Source organism: Ambystoma mexicanum, chromosome 12 (assembly GCF_040938575.1).
Source record: "Ambystoma mexicanum isolate Mex_15411 chromosome 12, UKY_AmexF1_1, whole genome shotgun sequence".
Lineage (NCBI taxonomy): Eukaryota > Metazoa > Chordata > Amphibia > Caudata > Ambystomatidae > Ambystoma > Ambystoma mexicanum.
Genome location: NC_090936.1, coordinates 805,785,503 through 805,804,366, shown reverse-complemented (window position 1 = coordinate 805,804,366; position 18,864 = coordinate 805,785,503). Strand labels below are relative to the sequence as shown.

At 41.9% G+C, this 18,864-nt stretch overlaps 1 protein-coding gene across 1 annotated transcript in view; it reads left to right on the top strand.

The window, feature by feature from the left end:
- LOC138514670 (serine/threonine-protein phosphatase 6 regulatory ankyrin repeat subunit C-like) overlaps positions 1-18,864 on the top strand; it is a 1,495,665-nt gene that overhangs the window by 171,183 nt on the left and 1,305,618 nt on the right. The window contains exon 5 of the mRNA XM_069630097.1: positions 16,669-16,745. Within this exon, the coding sequence (XP_069486198.1) occupies positions 16,669-16,745 (77 nt within the window). The remainder of the gene's footprint in view (positions 1-16,668; positions 16,746-18,864) is intronic.

Below are 18,864 nucleotides of genomic sequence, written 5' to 3'. Positions count from 1 at the left end.
TTCGATGATACCACTACAGTCTAGAGAGGTTGCAGCTGCTGCCTTTGTAAAATGGAGGGGTGCACATGCTTATCTGAATTTAACCGAGCCAGTGCCCCTGAATTAATCTAATACGGTTTTGGTCTGTGCGTCCCCTTAGAAAATGTTTAAATAATTCCTTGAAATTGTGCATTTTACAGAAAAAATCTCAGAGACGTTGGTTTACGATGTAGAATTGACACTCTGTTCTGTAGGGCAAAACATGAAACACTTGAATAGTTGCCAGGTCAGCAAAAGTACTCAGGAACGTTTTGTGACTGGTGTTGATGCTGGCTCTCGCCAAATAAAAATCAACAGGAGGCCTCACTCAACAATATTTGCTAGCATTGCCCCAATTTCAAGCAGGTTCTGCCCAAACCAGATCATGAGGTATGTCCCCCTTTTAGGCTTTTTGTGTCCTCATAATGTCTTAAGAATGTAATAAAGCTGGTCTCAACGTCACATGTCCACATTACCCCTTCAAAACTTATCTTCATGTTGCAAGCTTTCAACAAAGGCCTAGCTAAACAATATATGTCTTTGTGCCCACTTTTCATGCTGCTAGTTTCCAAATCAAATTATGTAATCTTTTTCAATGTAACATTGGTTAATTAGCTAATCCATTTGTCTCAGGCAACATGCCAGTCATTCGTGCATATATATTATTAATAGCTCCCTTAGAACTAGCTGATTCAAGGACCTTTAAGGTGGCAGTTAGAGACACCTCAATTCATGTCCATGTATGCTCGAGCTTTGCAAAGATACGTCCTTAGATCCAAAGGAGGGTTCCCTTCCTCTGGATTATTTTCAGAAAGGATGGTGAAAGTGTTTTTTCCAAATAATGTTCTCTTAAGAATAGTAGAAATGTTTCCGGTAGGATGGTAAAGGTGTTTTTTCCAAACAATGTTCTTGTTTGTACAACCAACACTCCAACGATGACAAAAGTACCTCTTTCACACAATATCTTTAGTTCTAAAGATGGCATAACTGTCTCTTTAATATGACAACTTCTCAAGGATAACATTCTGGTATACTCACCTGCCAGGAACATTTCAGTAGGTTCCTTAGATCCCCTGGTATACTCTCCTACTGGTATCTATTCACAATGCTATTTTCTTTCACATACTTCACAAGGATTACCTGGTATACTCCCCTGCCAGAGATCTCCCTCTGGGTTTTATAGATCCACTGGTATACTCTCCTGTCAGGTATATTTTCCCCCAAAAGGCTCACAGCCTGATATACTTCTTTCACCGGGACTTCTTTCAGTTTTCTCTTATTCTTATTCAGTATGGCACAGTTGTACTCCTGCATTGTCTATACTTTCTTGGCTTTATATACTACATGCTCCAACTTTCCCCGTATTGACATTTCATATATGAAGACTTGTTCAAGTTATATCTTTGAACTTCTTTATCAATGTTCATTTGCTTGTGGCAACACTTGTTCCAACTTCCCCCATATTGGCTTATCAGCTATGGAGACATGTACAAATTGGTTTTCTGCTGCACGGTCCGGTCCAGCGTGCCTGCGTTCTCATGCAGTCCTGCTTTCCGCCTCGCCTGCTCTGCTCCTCTTCTCTCCGACACTTGATTGAAAGTGCAAGCCATTTTTAAATGCCCCGTGAAGCTGCTCTCCATTGAAACAACTAGTCTGCGTGTTTGGCCTGGGGTTCCTTTCCATCCATACTAATTCTTCCTCGTCTTCATCTTAGTACCTGAGGCGTTATGGGAGTTGGAGTCCATAATATTCATAGGACTTCAAATGTGATTTTGTATGGGATTTCCATCAGAGACAAAGGATGTTGAATGTGAGTCATGTGTACCTGAGGTGTGAATGTTACTTTTCTGTTTTGCAGAAAGGGTTCTTTGGGTCCTACAATGAGAGGGACTTGAAAAGTGGCAACATGTCATTACGAATTTAGGAATTATAGGGTCTTCCTCATCTTTAAGGGAAAAATACTGTGGGCCTCATTACACGGATGGCGGAGAACCATGGCGCTATTAGCGCCATGGTTCATGCCGGTAAAATACCGTCACCGCCTTGGCGGAAAGGGGAATTACCGCCCCATTCCAAGGTTGGCGGGGCGGTAATTCCCCCTTCCACCATTGCCCTTCCCCATTCCCATTTTTGGCCCATAGGGCTCAATGGGAATGGGGAAGGCGCTAATTACGGTACCGCAAATTGCGGTACCGTAATTAGCTCCCTGGGTCCCTTTGCGGGTTGGTTTTTAACGCCTGCAAAAAGCAGGCGTTAAATCCCCCAACCCGCAAAGGGACCTCGTAGTAAGGCGGTAAGGATTTACCGGTACCGGTATTTTACTGGTACCGGTAAATCCTTAACGCCATCTGTGTAATGAGGCCCTGTGTCTCTCCTAAGGGGGTCACCACATCTCCCCGACAGCCATCTCCTCCTATGTCATGCTCCCGCATAATGGGTCAAGATCAGGTAGCGACTGCCGTCCTCTGGCCACATGGGAGGAGATCTTTGGCTGGGGATCAGAGATGACTCCACAGGATTCATAACAGTCCCATTGCCCTATTGCGGCAGCCATCTTTGCTTCTTTTTTTCCCTTCAGAGATTGAACCCCGGGGTGCAAATTAATTTCATGGCCCAGTGGGAGAGCAGCTGGCGGCCTGTTACCGGTCATGTATGTCCTTCCACTGAGACATGAACGCCATGATCTAACAAATTTAATATTGGGTTGTTACTAATTCTCTACTTTTAATCACCTGTAGCGAAGATTGAACATGCCCAAGTGAATGGTTATAGTGAAGTTTCCTTTTCAACAATAAGGGACTTAAATATTGACATTTTCTAAATTACTGTTCCAAATTGTCTAACCCCTGTGACTACATTCTGTGAGGTGGATTGACAACATACTGTGTCAATTTCTGATGGTGACTTTGTGTACTGCAATATTTAATATCCTCTGGTTGATCATCAGCCTAACATAGCTAAAAACATTTCATATAACCATTTATCATTGCTATTCTGTAACATCGATGGGGTGGTAGATAAACTTTCGGAGCCAAGGACAATGAATGAATGTAATTGTTATAGCATTATTTCACTACAAGAAATGTGGGCATTGTTACTGTTCCACTTCGACAGATATTTTTCAATTTGCAGTCAGGCTATTCTGAAGAAGATGGACAGGAATTTCGGGGGACTTCTTTTTATGAATCTTAAACGTTCCACTACGATTGTAATAATACTTAATTCAACCAATGTACAGGTAATTAATATGACCTTTTTTCTACCAAAGGGTATGAAATTAATTGTTGTAACCCTCGTTATATTGGATAATTTCCAAAAACTCCCATTGATAAGTGTGGGGGTTTTAATTTTAAGTTAGGTACAGATAACCCTAAACTTTATCTGATCACCATGAAGGCAAAGCAAAGCGGATTGCCATTTCACATCTTATTGACAGTAGGTGCACATGTTCCATAACATCCTTTATGAATGGGGTGTGAAATATATTTTCACATGGTAACCTTCTGTTAATTGGACATCAAGGTACATTTACTATTGATTACTTTGTTATAACTGTTTCTCATTGAAAATCTGATGATAATATTAGTATCTATCCGGTTTTGAAAGTGATAATGCAGCACTTTCACTTAATCTGAATTTTAATTAGAATAACTGTGGAATGTGCTTGACACTTTGTGAGAAAACGTGTTTGGAGAACAAATGATTAATTGGACATGTTATTTAATTATTTGTTTTGACTTTTTCACTTTGCATTTTATTCATAGGATCTTTGAAAGAATGTTAATGCTATTTTTTTAAATTTGGATTACACTTTTTTTGTGCAACTACAATGAGATGAAATACTATTTTACTCTCATTTTTTGTTAAATGTCTGTTTATCAGATGTGTTGTCCTGAAGTTAAGTTTTTGACTGATTGGATTGTGGAAACATGAAATCCTATTTGTTAGACTGGTGATCTAAAACGTTGTGCTCATGTCTATCTACTGTGAATCCTGGCATCTCTGAATTGTACTGATGCATTGCTGAGATCCCACCTAACTGTGTACCCCATGTTTTGCAGTGATATACATTGGAAGGTGGAAATAAACAATTGGCACACTGAGTGTGTTAGAACTGATATAATATTGTTTCGTTCTCATTATATATGTTGATCTATGCCCAGTCGCTTTGCGAGGAAATCCGTATTACAAGGTCGTGACCTCAAGTGAATCGAGCCTCCATTTTAGGTTAGAACCACCATTTTAGTTTATTGTACAAAGTCACCCTGTAGTCTAAAATGGCTGTCTCGTGTGCTCTTGTTCTTGCCTCAACCTCTTCAACCTCTGTAGGAGGGTTAATGTCCAAACTGCCTTCAGGCTACATGTTAGGGTCATGTAGACCTTGTCCTTTGTTGACCTCGGGATCAGGGGATTACTTGAATTAGCAATGTTAACCTACAAGTATACAAGAACAATAATGCTATCCAAATACGATATGCGAAACATTTGTTTGATCAGTATTAAAGCAATATGTAAAGAGTGTAACGTTAAATTAGAGAATAATAATGTTTTATAGTAAATGTATTTAAAAGTAAACTGCATGCACGAGATATGTAAATTAGGAAACGAACCTGGCGTGACCCTAGCCCAGTGTATAATTAACTTGTAAGAGGCTGGACATCATTATAACAAACTGTATAAATACGCTGATGTCCAGCTAGTAAATTCTGCTCACTTCTCACATTGAACCCTGTTGGTGGTCTCTGTGATGTATTGACAGCCAAATAGCTATTTGTGTACTTTGTCCGATACTGTTCAGTTTTGTAATAAAGATTCTGGGAATCTTTACAAGCCTGTGTCGGAGTATTTTCCTTTGCATGGTGTAACAGCCTTAATATTGTATTTTTCTGATTCCACAGACGGCGCCCGAATAGGGACCCTCAAGATCGACTTTGTCTCGTTGAAGGTTGGCTCGGCTATCGGACCGGGATCGGACGGTGCCAACAGAAACGGCCACTCTAGATGAGAAGCGAATTCCTCGACAAAACTGCACAATCCGATCCCTGAACGGTGAGCTGTAGCCCAAGACGACGTCTTGACGAGGGTCCATATATCGAGGTGGGTAAATTTGCCGAAAATCACCAGACACGTGGGTCCTTAGCATTGTCCTTAGTAACCCGATCGGGCCTCCCAGTCCTTTGGTCAGGTGAATCGTGTCCCGATTCTTAATTTAACCCTGACAATTTGAATTTGGCCCATTGTACTCGCGAGCACAATTAATTGACCAGGTAACACCAGAACTTTGATATGCCTGGGAAATTGTCTGCTTGCTTTGGGGCATTATTCCGCAGCGACAGACAATCTTTGGAAGATAGCCGTCACGCACCACAGGAGGGGTCGCCGGCATGTACTATGTACTGTAAGAAAGGCTTTGGTAGTGTAGCATTCAATGACATTTGGCACAGACAGACAGACATAATTCTAATCTTCGGTGTCCAACCAATGGTAGTTTTGAAATCCCTCGTATAGAATATCTAGAGTCTGTATTGGTAAAGAAAAAGGCTAGACCTGCAGCATTTGACGCATTGCACAGTTGGAAAACAGAAGCCTTGCAGCAACAAAAGAGTAGAGAGAAACATATGCATAGACATATGACAAGTGTCGAAAAAGCATGGTTATATGACCAAAATAAACAATTAGAGTCAGTTAGGAACACGGACAGGGCATTTCAATTAGGCATTCAGAAAATCTATCCTTCAAAAGATTTTCATACGTCAGATGAATTGGTTAATAAACTTTTGCATGAACGAAGGCTCGATGCCTCCGCGTCACCTCCGTACGTCCCTCCTCCCGGCGCTTTGCCCCTTCCCGTTGTTGTTCCCCCTCCTATAGTTCCTCTGGTCCTCCCTGCTGTTCTTCCTGTTGTTCTTCCAGCTGTCGCTCCTTTGCCTGCCCCCTTGCCTCCACCTGTTGATATTCAGAATGTGCCTACTCTTCTTCTTCCAAGTGATTCTGCATCGCTTGTAGTAGACCAGGGAGCGAGACCAAGGGTTGTGACTCGTAATGCTGTGTCCCCAGACAAAAAGAATGAATTGATTGCGTGGGCTAAACATTGTATGGAGAAGGGTGAACAAGCTGATGTTTTTTCCACACTCGAAAATTTAAAAGGTATTCCTGAGAAAAATGTTTTTATTGAAGGATTAGGGACTCATTTGAGTATAATGTGGAATAGATTAAACGATGAAGATTTCCCACAGGGGTTACGGGATTCGAACGCCTTAGCGTTGTCCAGAGATACTGCAGAGAAGGTATATGAGCATGTTGAGAGTATTTTTGAGTATAAGAAGGAGTTGGAAGGGTTACGGAACGAGGAAGCAGATGGTGGTAGTTTAGGTATTATGTACTTACAGAAACGGTTTTCTCCTCGCCGTAAATTAAAAGGTGAGGAAGCGCAAATTTGTATAAAGGATGCGATAAGATCGATTTCGGATATGTCGATAACTCCAGATGAAGTATATGACACATATAGTCAGTATACGTTAGAAATGCAAAAGAAGGTGATACAGGTGATGGTAGAGTACCTGCAGAATGAGTGTGTAAAAAGAAAGATTTGTTGTCCCACAGAATTGTTGAGTGTTTATAAGAGAGCTTTTTCGATTGATACTTCTTTGACTGCCCTAGCGCTTGATTTGGCTCTGTTGCTTAGTAAGCGTTCGGAGCTGCCTACTTCTCAGTTGCCTATGAGAGAGGTCCCTCCGACATTTGTCCCGAAAGTTGAGCATTTGGGACAAGTTTACGGCCTGTGTCCAAGGAAAGTGTGAGGGTGCTACCGATTTCTTCAATCGGTTCGAGCAGGTATTTTCAGATTTCAGTGGACAAGACTTAGGCACAGAGTCAGGGCTTCTGAAAGCGCTTGGCAGGCGAAGTCTCAATCAGAAGTACTGCATATGGCTCAGTATGCTCAGTATTATGAAAATCGTGTAAATACTGAAAAGGAAAAACTTGAGAAAAAAAAGGTGACCTAAAAACAAAAGTTTTATTACAACAGATTGTTAGAAGACCTAGAGGGGGTAATCAATTTAGAGGTCAGTACTTTCCACAGGGAAGTGCACCTTTGGCTCCGGTAACCATTAACCAGTGTGCCTATTGTCGGCAGGAAGGCCACTGGCGCGCACAATGTACGACCTTGCAGCAAAGGTAATTTGGGAACATGGGTAGACGATCCAGAGGTCGCCCAAGTGCAGGGGGCCCTGGCATAGGTCAGTTTGCACCAGAATCACAGCAACCTCCTTCACAAGATAAGCAAGTTTCAAATGTGGATAATAGAAACATTTTTGATTACCCTTCTGCCGCGTACCTCTCTGAAGAACTTCCTTTTGATAATATTCTGTTTCGCTAGAATCTCCCGAAGCACAATTTGGAACCTATGCCTATTCCCGTTAATCAGAAAGGCCCCTACGTTGAGATGGCGGTGGGAAATAGGAAGCATCTATTTTTAGTAGATACGGGAGCACAGAAATGTTCCATTGATCATTCACGTGTTCCAAATATTCCCCTGTCAGGGCAGTCCAACGTTTCCGTACGGCTTTCAGGCACACCTGTAGTTTGTCCGGTCTCTTTGCCGGTACCTATAACACTGGGTCCCTTCACAGAACAGTGTCCATTTCTATTTACCACAAACTGTGGGGAGAACTTGCTGGGGCTACATTTGTTGAAGGCATTGCATGTAGTAATACATTGTTCTCCGGACAGAGTTCGGTTAACAATTTCACCTCAGCAATCACTCGCCTCTCAGTTTTTGACTCAACCTTTACCGCCAGAATTCAGTAATGTTCCAGAATGCTTATGGGCAATTGATGATAATGATGTGGGCATTCTTCAAATTGAACCTGTTAAAATTATTTTGAAACATGGAATAAAATTGCCTCGCATCCCGCAATATAAGATCTCAGTTGAAGGCAAGCAGGCTTTGAAATGTATAGTTTCTGATTTTGTGCATCGTGGAGTAATTGAGGAAATTACGGGTAGCCTATGTAACAGCCCCATTTTGCCAGTATACAAAAAAGGTGATAATGCGATTCCCTTTCGTTTTATAATTGATTTACGTGCTATTAACAAAATTGTGGCTCCTCAATTTCCTATTGTACCTGATGTTACAACGATACTAACCATGATTCCGGCTTCTGCCACTCATTTTAGCGTTGTTGATCTTAAAAACGTGTTTTTCAGTATTCCCATACACAAGGATAGCAGGTATTTGTTCGCGTTTACCCTAGGTGGACGCTCGTTTACATTCACTCATGCACCACAAGGGTACACTGAGAGTCCAAGTATTTATAGTAGGGTATTGAAAGAGCAGCTCAATACTCTCAAGTTGCCTACTACTTGCACATTACTACAGTATGAGATGATCTCCTCTTGGCTGCTGATTCTGAGAGCGCCTGTAAAGAAGGCACTGTGTTGTTGCTTTGTCATCTAGCAAAACAATGCAACAAAGCTTCACTTAAAAAATTCCAATATTGTTGTCAGGAGGTTGCCTATTTAGGCTACCTCCTGTCAAAGGAGGGAAGACGGTTGACACCTGAACGAATAAAGACTATTTCTGGCATGTCTGTCCCAAATACGCAGAAGGAAGTTAGAACCCTGATAGGTATGGCTTCTTACTGTAGATTGTGGATCCCTAACTTTTCGTTAACGATTAAACCAATACTGGCTTTGACAAAGAAGGGCATTTCTTTGCCATTGCCATGGACTTTGGAACACCAGACAGCATTTGATTTGCTCAAATCCGCGCTGTGTTCAGCGCCGGTTTTAGGAACTCCGAATTATGAAAAGGCCTTTGTGTTATATGTACATGAACGTGATGGATGTGCTTTGGCTGTGTTAACGCAGGAACATGGAGGGAAGAATAGGCCATGCGGCTATTTCTCATCCGCCTTTGATCCTGTTGCATGCGCTTTGCCGAGATGTTTGAGAGCTGTTGCGGCTGCTGCTGCGTCTGTAAAACAGAGTGAGGGAATGGTCCTGGGTCATGCATTAACCCTAATGGTACCTCACTCTGTAGATATTTTATTGAATAGAACTCAAACGCAAAACCTCACTTCTGCACGATTGACAAGATATGAACTAATCTTGTTTGCCCCCCACATTCAAATTCAGAGGTGTTGTGTATTAAATCCGGCTGAACTTTTACCTGTCCCGCAAGACACTGTTGATGGTGACGAAACGTCACACGATTGCCTTTATGTGACAGAACAAGAGACTAAAGGCAGAATCGATCTCAAAGACACGCCTTTGAATAGCCCACAAGGAGAGCTATTTTGTGATGGCTCTTGTTTTAAACTTCCGAACGGTACATCCACGGCTGCTTATGCCGTCACTACTTTAAACACAATTGTGGAAACCAAAAGAATTATGCATAATTCCGCGCAGGCTGCAGAAATTATAGCGTTAACTCGAGCTTGTGAACTTTCTGAAGAGCTTACAGTAAATATATATACTGATAGTCAGTATGATTTTGGGGTGGTCCACAACTTCGGTAGACTTTGGAAAGAATGAGGTTTCTTGACCTCGCACGGAAGGAAAATTCAGCATGGCACTTTAATAGTGCAATTACTTTCAGCACTCACACTCCCTGTTCAGTTCGCTATTATAAAATGTTCAGCACATCAAAAGGTTACAGATGGTGTAGGAAAAGGGAATGCTTTCGCTGGTCAGATAGCTAAACAAACTGCCACTGATTCCAGTTCAGAAATGTATGCTGTAAGAGAAACTGTAAATATTTGCACTTTGGATGAAAGTATCGATGCTGTAAAAGACATTCAAGCAGATGCTACCATAGAGGAAACTAAGAGATGGATCGAGGGTGCAGGGAGACTGGATGATGATGGGTGTTGGGTGGACAATATTGAAGGAAAATGGTTACTCCCTGACGCCTACATTACAATGATGGTTATTATGGCTCACGGTCCGACACATGTTTGTGCGCGTGAATTGACTAAAATGCTACACAGTGTATGGGCCAATGATAAGATTTTCAAAACTGCGCAGCGTTTTGTCCAAGGGTGCATGGTCTGCTTGCAGCACAATGTAGGAAAAGGTACCTCGACTCCTAGAGGAAGTTTCGCTCCACCTTCTGTCCCGTTTGAGGTTATTCACTTTGATTTTATTGAAATGGAACGTTGTAACAATCTTAAATATGTGTTGGTTGTCATTTGTGCCTTTAGTAAGTGGGTTGAGGCCTTCCCGGTTAGAGATGCAACGGCCATAACCACGGCAAAAACTCTGTTGAAAGAGTTTTTTCCTAGGTTCGGGCTGCCGAGAGTCATCTGGTCGGATAATGGGCCACACTTTATCGCTACTGTAATCCTATAAATTTGCAAAGGATTACAGATTGATAAACGGTTCCATTCGGCCAGACATGCCCAAAGTGCTGGATTAGTGGAAAGGCATAACGGCATTATAAAGAACAAGCTCGCTAAGACGTGTGCTGGCACCAAGTTAAAATGGCCGGACGCCTTACCGATCATGTTGCTGTCGATGAGAACAACCCCTCAAACTAAGACTGGGCTCTCTCCCTTTGAGGTGGTAATGGGGAGACCTGCTAATATTTGGGGTTTGCCAAAAAGCAATTCTTTGTGGGATATGGAAAATGTGCTTCTTTCAGATTACTGTAACCAGTTGACTAAGAATCTGTTTTCAATTTATCACCAGGTGCGAGAGGCATTACCTGTACGGTACGAGGGTCCAGGTCATAGTCTACGACTGGGGGACTGGATCCTCACGAAGGTTTTTGAGAGGTCGTCTTGCCTTGCACCTCGGTGGAGGGGTCCATACCAAGTCCTCGTAGTCACTCAGACTGCTGTGCGGGTAGCGATTCGTAAGAACTGGATCCATGCGATGCACACCAAACGGATCCCACAGCCCGTGCCATACGATACAGAAGATACAGAATCCCTTCCCACTGCTGTAACTAGCGTGCCTGAAACAGTAACAGCCAACAGGGGAGAATCGGAGACCGCTCCAGAATCTGCAAGGCCAGACAAAACGGCCATCTTGTCTCCGCACTCCCCAACAGTGGAACTTCTGGATCAATCCTTCTCTGATCCCATTTCCGTTCATTCGCCACTTCCAGGAGGAAGTGACAACACTTTGTTCTCACCAGAAACTGTGAAATATATAATTTGCGTCCAAGGAAGTAAACGTACAGCATGGTCTCACTGTGCGATTGGAAAAAAAACATTTGAGGGCTTGTCTTTTGGCCTGACTGTACGGGAAGATTCTGTTGGCTAAGGATTGTGGGAAAGACATTAAGAAGTCACGTGACTGGAGTCGCCAGCAAACTAACAATTGGTGTTTTTGGTTGAAGACTACAATGCCTGCACCCGCTACCGCTCATACCGAACTTTTAAATAAATATGTGACTAGCAGAGACAATGATTAAGCATGTAAGGGGACCCCAAAGTGTATTGTTGCCTTTTTGTGATAATTACTGGATTTTTAGTAACTGTTGGTTTTGGGTTATGGTATCTGGAGGAAGCATATCCGCCAGAGGACTTTTTACCTATTGAAAATGTATCTGTTATCCCCACTCCTTCCGTGCAATTGCATACTTTATCGCCTAGAGATTCTTCGCATAGACGGAACTATCAGAATAATACCCTTTTGTTAATTATGAATGCCACTCATGCAATTTTAAATAGAACCAATTGTTGGATCTGTTCACATCTACCGCAACATGGGGATAAGGGGCTAGGTTGGTATATTCTTCCTTTACCTTTGACAACTGCCTGTTACGCTTCTCTTAGAGCACTATTCTTTGGCCGATGGAATGACAGCATCTCAGGGAACTTTGATGGTACAAATTTAAATAGTTTTGAAAAACATGTTTTGATGCCCCTGGGATGCTCGCTTTTTGCAAATAGAAGTAAGCCAAATGTTGCTTCTGTTAGGCCCTCTGATAGATTGTCTCGTCCTTTTCAGTCTTTAATCTCTTTCAAAATGGCTCCTTTAGGCAATATGGATGACACGCATCCATCTTATTCTGTTAACCATAGCTCCGATTCAGTATCCTTCTGCATACAGAGGAATGGAACACGGTCAATGGGTAATTTTAGAAAGTGCGCCAACGTTGCGAATTTGACTAGTGAGAACAGACCTCTGTACGTAGGCGAACCTGTCTATTTTGTTTGCGGTGATGTGGCATTTCCATGGTTGCCCAGGGATTGGCAAGGAACCTGCTATTTAGGGATTTTACTACCTGGGGTATTTATTGCCAGTACTGCAAATGTTTTTTCGAAAACTCGTCCACGACAAGGTGTGAAAGGGGATACTCCAGCGCAAACTCTAGGAGATATCATGAAATCCTTTGTGCCATTCTTTGGCCAAATTACGGAATTCAGAAGATATTAGATGACTAGCGAGAGTATTGGAGAGAACCATCAATCGGACCACTGACATACTCTATAATATGTAGTTAGAACAGAAAGCGATAAGATTAGTGGCTCTTCAGAACCTGATGGCATTAGATGTCATTCTGGCTGAGCGTGGAGGAGTATGTAAATTATTTGGGTCCGCTTGCTGCGTTTATGTACCAGACTCCTCTCCGACGATCTTTAGGGCTATCCAAAATCTACATGTTCTTAATTCAGAAGTACATGTTCCTGAGGGAAACTGGGAATTTAGTGCATGGTTTTGGGACCTCCTACGGTCATGGGGATGGAAGTTGTTTTCGGCCCTGCTGATTATCTTGGGAAGTTTTCTGTTTCTTTGCTGTTGTATACAGTGTCTCCCTGGTATATGCTCAGTATTAGGGGGATGTTGCGCGCAAGCAACAAGTGTATTAGGGCATAAAATATACGCCCCAGAGAAGGTTTCCAAAGAGTATGTGCTAAAAGAAACTCTGGTGTCTGATCTAATGGCAATAGATATGTCAGACAATGATTCGGGATGTATAGATGTTGAAGTTAGTCGCAAAGTGATTGAAGGTAGTTTAGCGCTTGGCATAGGCCAAAAGGAGATTTTGTTAGAAATGATATAATATTGTTTCGTCCTCATTATATATGTTGGCCTATGCCCAGTCGCTTTGCGAGGAAATCCGTATTACAAGGTCGTGACCTCAAGTGAATCGAGCCTCCATTATAGGTTAGAACCGCCATTTTAGTTTATTGTACAAAGTCACCCTGTAGTCTAAAATGGCCGTCTCGTGTGCTCTTGTTCTTGCCTTAACCTCTTCAACCTCTGTAGGAGGGTTAATGTCCAACCTGCGTTCAGGCTACATGTTAGGGTCATGTAGACCTTGTCCTTTGTTGACCTCGGGATCAGGGGATTACTTGAATTAGCAATGTTAACCTACAAGTATACAAGAACAATAATGCTATCCAAATACGACATGCGAAACATGTGTTTGATCAGTATTAAAGCAATATGTAAAGAGTGTAACGTTAAATTAGAGAATAATAATGTTTTATAGTAAATGTATTTAAAAGTAAACCGTATGCACAAGATATGTAAATTAGGAAACGAACCTGGCGCGACCCTAGCCCAGTGTATAATTAACTTGTAAGAGGCTGGACATCATTATAACAAACTGTATAAATACGCTGATGTCCAGCTAGCAAATTCTGCTCACTGCTCACATTGAACCCTGCTGGTGGTCTCTGTGATGTATTGACAGCCAAATAGCTATTTGTGTACTTTGTCCGATACTGTTCAGTTTTGTAATAAAGATTCTGGGAATCTTTACAAGCCTGTGTCAGTGTATTTTCCTTTGCATGGTGTAACAGCCTTAATATTGTATTTTTCTGACTCCACAAGTGAGTATAGTTGACATTGCAGTTGCTGCCAATTTTGTCCCAATCCCAGCTCAGCTTTCATCAGAGTATGTTGGGATGACTGGAGGGCTCCATGTCCTTGGGACATAAGTTGTCCATGTATCCCACAGCATTACTGCAATCTTTATTTATGGATTGCTTTATTTAATTTGATGGGTTACATTTTGCCCACTTCTACAACTCCCAGAATTCAATGACATGTATTTCCTGAACGAGAACCGTGGTTTTCCTGTGACTGAAAGTCCTCTGGTGACCCGTGTGTGTGCGTATGCATCTATGTCTATATTTGAGCATTTGGGTTTCCTGGCTGGAGGCGCAGCCCAGAGCCTATGTTCTTCTGATGTTCACTTTGTTTACTGGGGCTTGCTGCAACTTGCTTTGTGTGGTTTCACACATGTTTCAGACCTATTGGACCCAACCATAAGGCTGCTCGCCCTTTCCTTTCCTTAACTCACTGGAATTCAACCCACCCTTTTGCTTTCACACACGCACGAGGTAGTAGGTACTCAGGTAGTTAACTTCAAATGTACTTCTCCCAGTCCCTCCTTTGCTTCCAAATACACTTTCATATTTCCCCTTCCAACCCACACTCCCTATCCCTTTCCTATTTGCTCCTTCGCTCTCACTACATTACATCATCTATTCTCACCCTGCACTCTCACAGCCTTAAACTGGGTTTGTATCAAGAAGTCCTGTGCGGTTCTATACTTTTTGCCAGGCAAAAACAAGAATCCTTGTAGCACAGATTGAATACCACTATCCGGCAGCTCACGATGGCCGTACCTTCCAAAGTTGGTTGGTTTCCCATACTAGCCATTGCCTCTGGCACAAACCTCTAAATGGTGCTTCTGACGAAATAATTATTACTTTGCAAGAGTACAGGAATGAGCAGTGGTTTCTAACCTGCTACTACAACGCTATCAGATCAGCAGTGATCTCAATCATATAGGTGAAACAGGCACAGTATGGATGGTACACCTCCTTTGACTCTTTAAGGTAGCATAGGATGAGGACGGGTTTTCTCTTCAAGAGGGGTGTGACACAGCAAGGACGCCTACAAAACACCAGCATGTTGTACCCAACTAAAAGAAATGTCCAAAGTTCTATAAAAACTAGGAGCCTTTAATAAAACAAAAAATGTAAACACAAAAGAAGCCATCATGCTAACCAACTCCGCATACCCACCATCAGAAGAGCCAAAGCCGGTGGCATCGGCTTCCCATACATTGGACCCAAACTATGGAATGCCCTTCCTAACCCGCTCAGAGCAGAACCCTCACTGTTCTCCTTTCGCAAATCACTCAAAACCACACTATTTACATAACTCTCCTCACATCTTCCACCTCACCTCTCACCTTAGATTGATTGTATCACTTCAGGTAACTTCTACACTTCATTTCGCAAAACTGTCCTGTAATGCAAATGTATTTGTAACCACATCTCTGTAATGCAAATATATATGTAACCACTTTTGCGCTCTACTGTAACCAGCAAGCTTGTCTTCTCTGTATCAGCGCCAGGATGCCCACGGGCTGTTGTGCGCTTTAAAAATACGAACAAATAAAAATTAAAACATTAAGAAACACTAGCAACTTATCCCTTTAAAAGAATAAGCAGAGTACACCAACCTTTGCATGAAAGGAGCACTCTGGGTAAGAAGGCAGGGGACTGCAGGCAATTATCTTTACAGCAATGTTCATGTTTTAACAATGTCTTTAAAGAAGGTTTGGAGTGGGTCTTATTTGTCACTGGGGCCCATCAAACAAGACTAGGGGGAGGGGGCAGAAACACTGTTAAATACTATAGTGTCATCTTTGGAGTACTGTAAGACTCATCCCTGGCTCTCTGAGGGAATGTGTGCTTGTCATTTAACCTTCCCAACCAGGAAGTTTGCCAGGGAGACTTTTAGGGCTGGCAATTGTTCCGGCAGCAGGCATGATTTCGAAACAGCAGTTCCTTCCTGTTCTTTGAGACCTTGCATTAGGTCACGTGGGAAAGAGGTGTTCCTTTCCTGTCCTTTCTAGTCAGCAAGGTTACATGGGACTCTTGCAGGTCTACTTCTTGTGCAACAGCAGGTCACTCTAAATGTTTCCCCGAAATAGGTGGGGAGGTGGTTGTGCTCATTCCCTGAAAAGCTTTATCTTCACCTCAGTGAATGAGGTCTTTGGGCAGACGGTACCCCAATAAAGTTAAAGAGACAGGTGGGTAAGGGAGGTGAAGGGGGGGCATTTTAACCCACAGAGAAGGTGATGAGACCAGGTGACTGTGAGACACAGAGTGAGGATATGTGCCGGACTTGGGGTAGAGCCACCAAGGATGTTCAACTTGGTGGAGCAGGTACCAAAGGTAGATTACAAACAAATAACTGACATTCAGGCCCATAATTTGATTGGCATTCTCAATCCTGATTAGCTGTGCCAATCAAAGTGTTCTATGAAGGATGCTTATAGAAAACATCTATAGAGTTGGGATCATAGACGGTTGATCATTAAAATCCATGCAGATTTTTAGGATCTCCTCTCCACAGTGAGGATGAATGAGAGACATTGACAAGAATTTCAGTGGAGCTAATTAGAACATTTTTCAGTCAATCTGACTGGATTCCTTTATTGGAGCCCAGCCACAATATCTATTGCACCAAATATTGAGTTTAATTATAACACTTATTGCACATTACATACCTCTTCAGCAATGTTCTCTACCCTAAGTGATGATGTGATGTGGCAAAATTGTTATTCAAGCTAAGAGCAGAATCTTAAGGGAATGTTTTTTTACATTTTTTTAAATGTTGTTTTATACTATGGGTCATCATGTAATTCCAATTTCCCTTTTTTGTTAGTGAGCATCAAGAAACTGTTGAAACCTGTGAAAAAAGGCATTATGGAAGTTAATCCAAAGGTTTTCACGAAATTCAAGGTGGAGTATGGATTTTTCAACAAAATTTGCGGTATATTATATTAAATAACTGTATTAAGATGGCTTCATGTAAGGTTCATGAAATGTGAGGTCTTTACACCATAAGGGAGAAAATCAATGCAGCCTGAAAATGTTTTTAATGGCAGAGGTCCACACTACGTTGAATTGTTGCATTTCAATGTGTTTAAAAAAAACAGATGTTTACGTCTACAATATGGAAAGTGAAGGGAAACCCATTAAATAACGGCAATCTAGAAGTTGTTAAAAAGTACAAATTGTTATGTTACTGCAGAAACTGCTGTCGGTCAAACAAATGGTAGACAATGTTGGGTGAATAAAAATCTCACTATTATACCTACCCAACAACTAGAAAACCATTCAAAACAGTGGAGGATAATTATCGTTTACTATTTCTGTAACCACAGGAGACCAAAATATTTTCTTTATACCAATCAATGTTAACATTTTGTAGCAAAACATTTGTATAAAACACGTTTAATGTAAACTATTTCACATAGCAGATCCCATATATAGGATTCGCAATCTCAAAACAAAAAAAAAAGTTCTGTGGAACACATGTCCATATTTGATACAGGACAACATTAATACACTTGAACATCAACAAATGACATAAACATCACAATTCTAAACCATTATTCTCATCCTCAGTGCACAAATATCAAAGACATAGCTATAGATAGAATCTTACTATTACTGTGGATTGATACTTGAATCCGTGTGCTATTCCCCAACCTATTTGCAAAATTAGCACAAGTTAGACATCAGCAGCGGGAGTCTCGCAATCTGAGAACCCTCCACATGGTTTCACAATGTAGTGAAAATAAATCAAATATTGCGATACTTTCTCCGCGCTTGATACTAATATTCACATATTACTTGTTTACGCTATACAAATCCATATGCAAATAGCATAAAAATAATAATAGTCCACACTGTGTGTTCAATCCAATGTTGTCTTTATGTTGAAATTATATAGTTCGTGATTTGTTTCACCAATAGCCGACACGTGTTTCGACCGTTGTGGTCGTTCTCAAGGCCTTGTCACGTATTGTTTTCTTAACATCTGATAGTACTGCCCGAATGACAGAACTAAATTAGTGTTGTCTTCTTCTAAGTCTCTGGGATAGTTCCCCGTGACCTTTTCCTGGGTTCAATCCCTCGTTCCCTCTTAATTGTGTCATTCGGGCAATGAATGTGCTTGGTCTTCTTTGACCTCAGAAGCTAAACATTGTGTAATCTGGTTAGTTCTTCGGTGGGTGACCACCTGTGACTACCTGGTGCTGTAGGCTTATTGTGCTATTGGTTTGCCTTTGCTAGTGGCTACTTGTTTTTTTCACCTTCGAATGATAGTTACTGAGTACATCAAGTGAGATGTTCTATGCAACTGGGCTGATACGTGTCCCCTGGTCAGAAAATGCACCTGAGGGGAAAGGAGTGTGTTTTATGGCTGGGAAGTCATCAACTTTGGCGCACCAAGAGCAGAGCCTCTGTGTCATGCAATGTGCGAAATCACCTCAGATAGTAATGCGGTTTTATTGACGGTACATTGAATAAAGAGTGTATTATCACACAGATGGCAACATGGTGCTGCAGGACCAAGCTGCATTTTTGGCAATAAAAATGCATTACTATCTGAGGTGATTTCACACATGGCATGACAGGGAGGGCCTGCTCTTGGTGCATCACCTCCCCCTCTTGGAGGTATGAAGTTCATGGACTTGTTTTATGGTAATTTCTTCGACTACACTAGGGGTGTTATTGGGCCAATTTATGGTTGTAACTTCATTATACCGAACTGCTGGGGTCTTCTGGGAGGACTACGTTTATGTATTTGCAAGGTTCAATGCATTTTTCTGCGTTGCTCTAGGGAACTGAGGTCTTCTGAGGGATGTGTACTATACCATTAGTTATCACATTGACTGGTGAGTGCAGATTTTCATTGGATGATCTGGGTGATCTGTTTTCCCAGGTGAGGACCAAGGGGTTGCATGTGGGTACTTGTATGGATTGGCAGGAAGTGGATTTCCTCCCACAATGCTAAGTTGTAATGCATGTTGTCCTAGGTTGAAGTGTTTAAATGCAGTGTGACCATGTACAC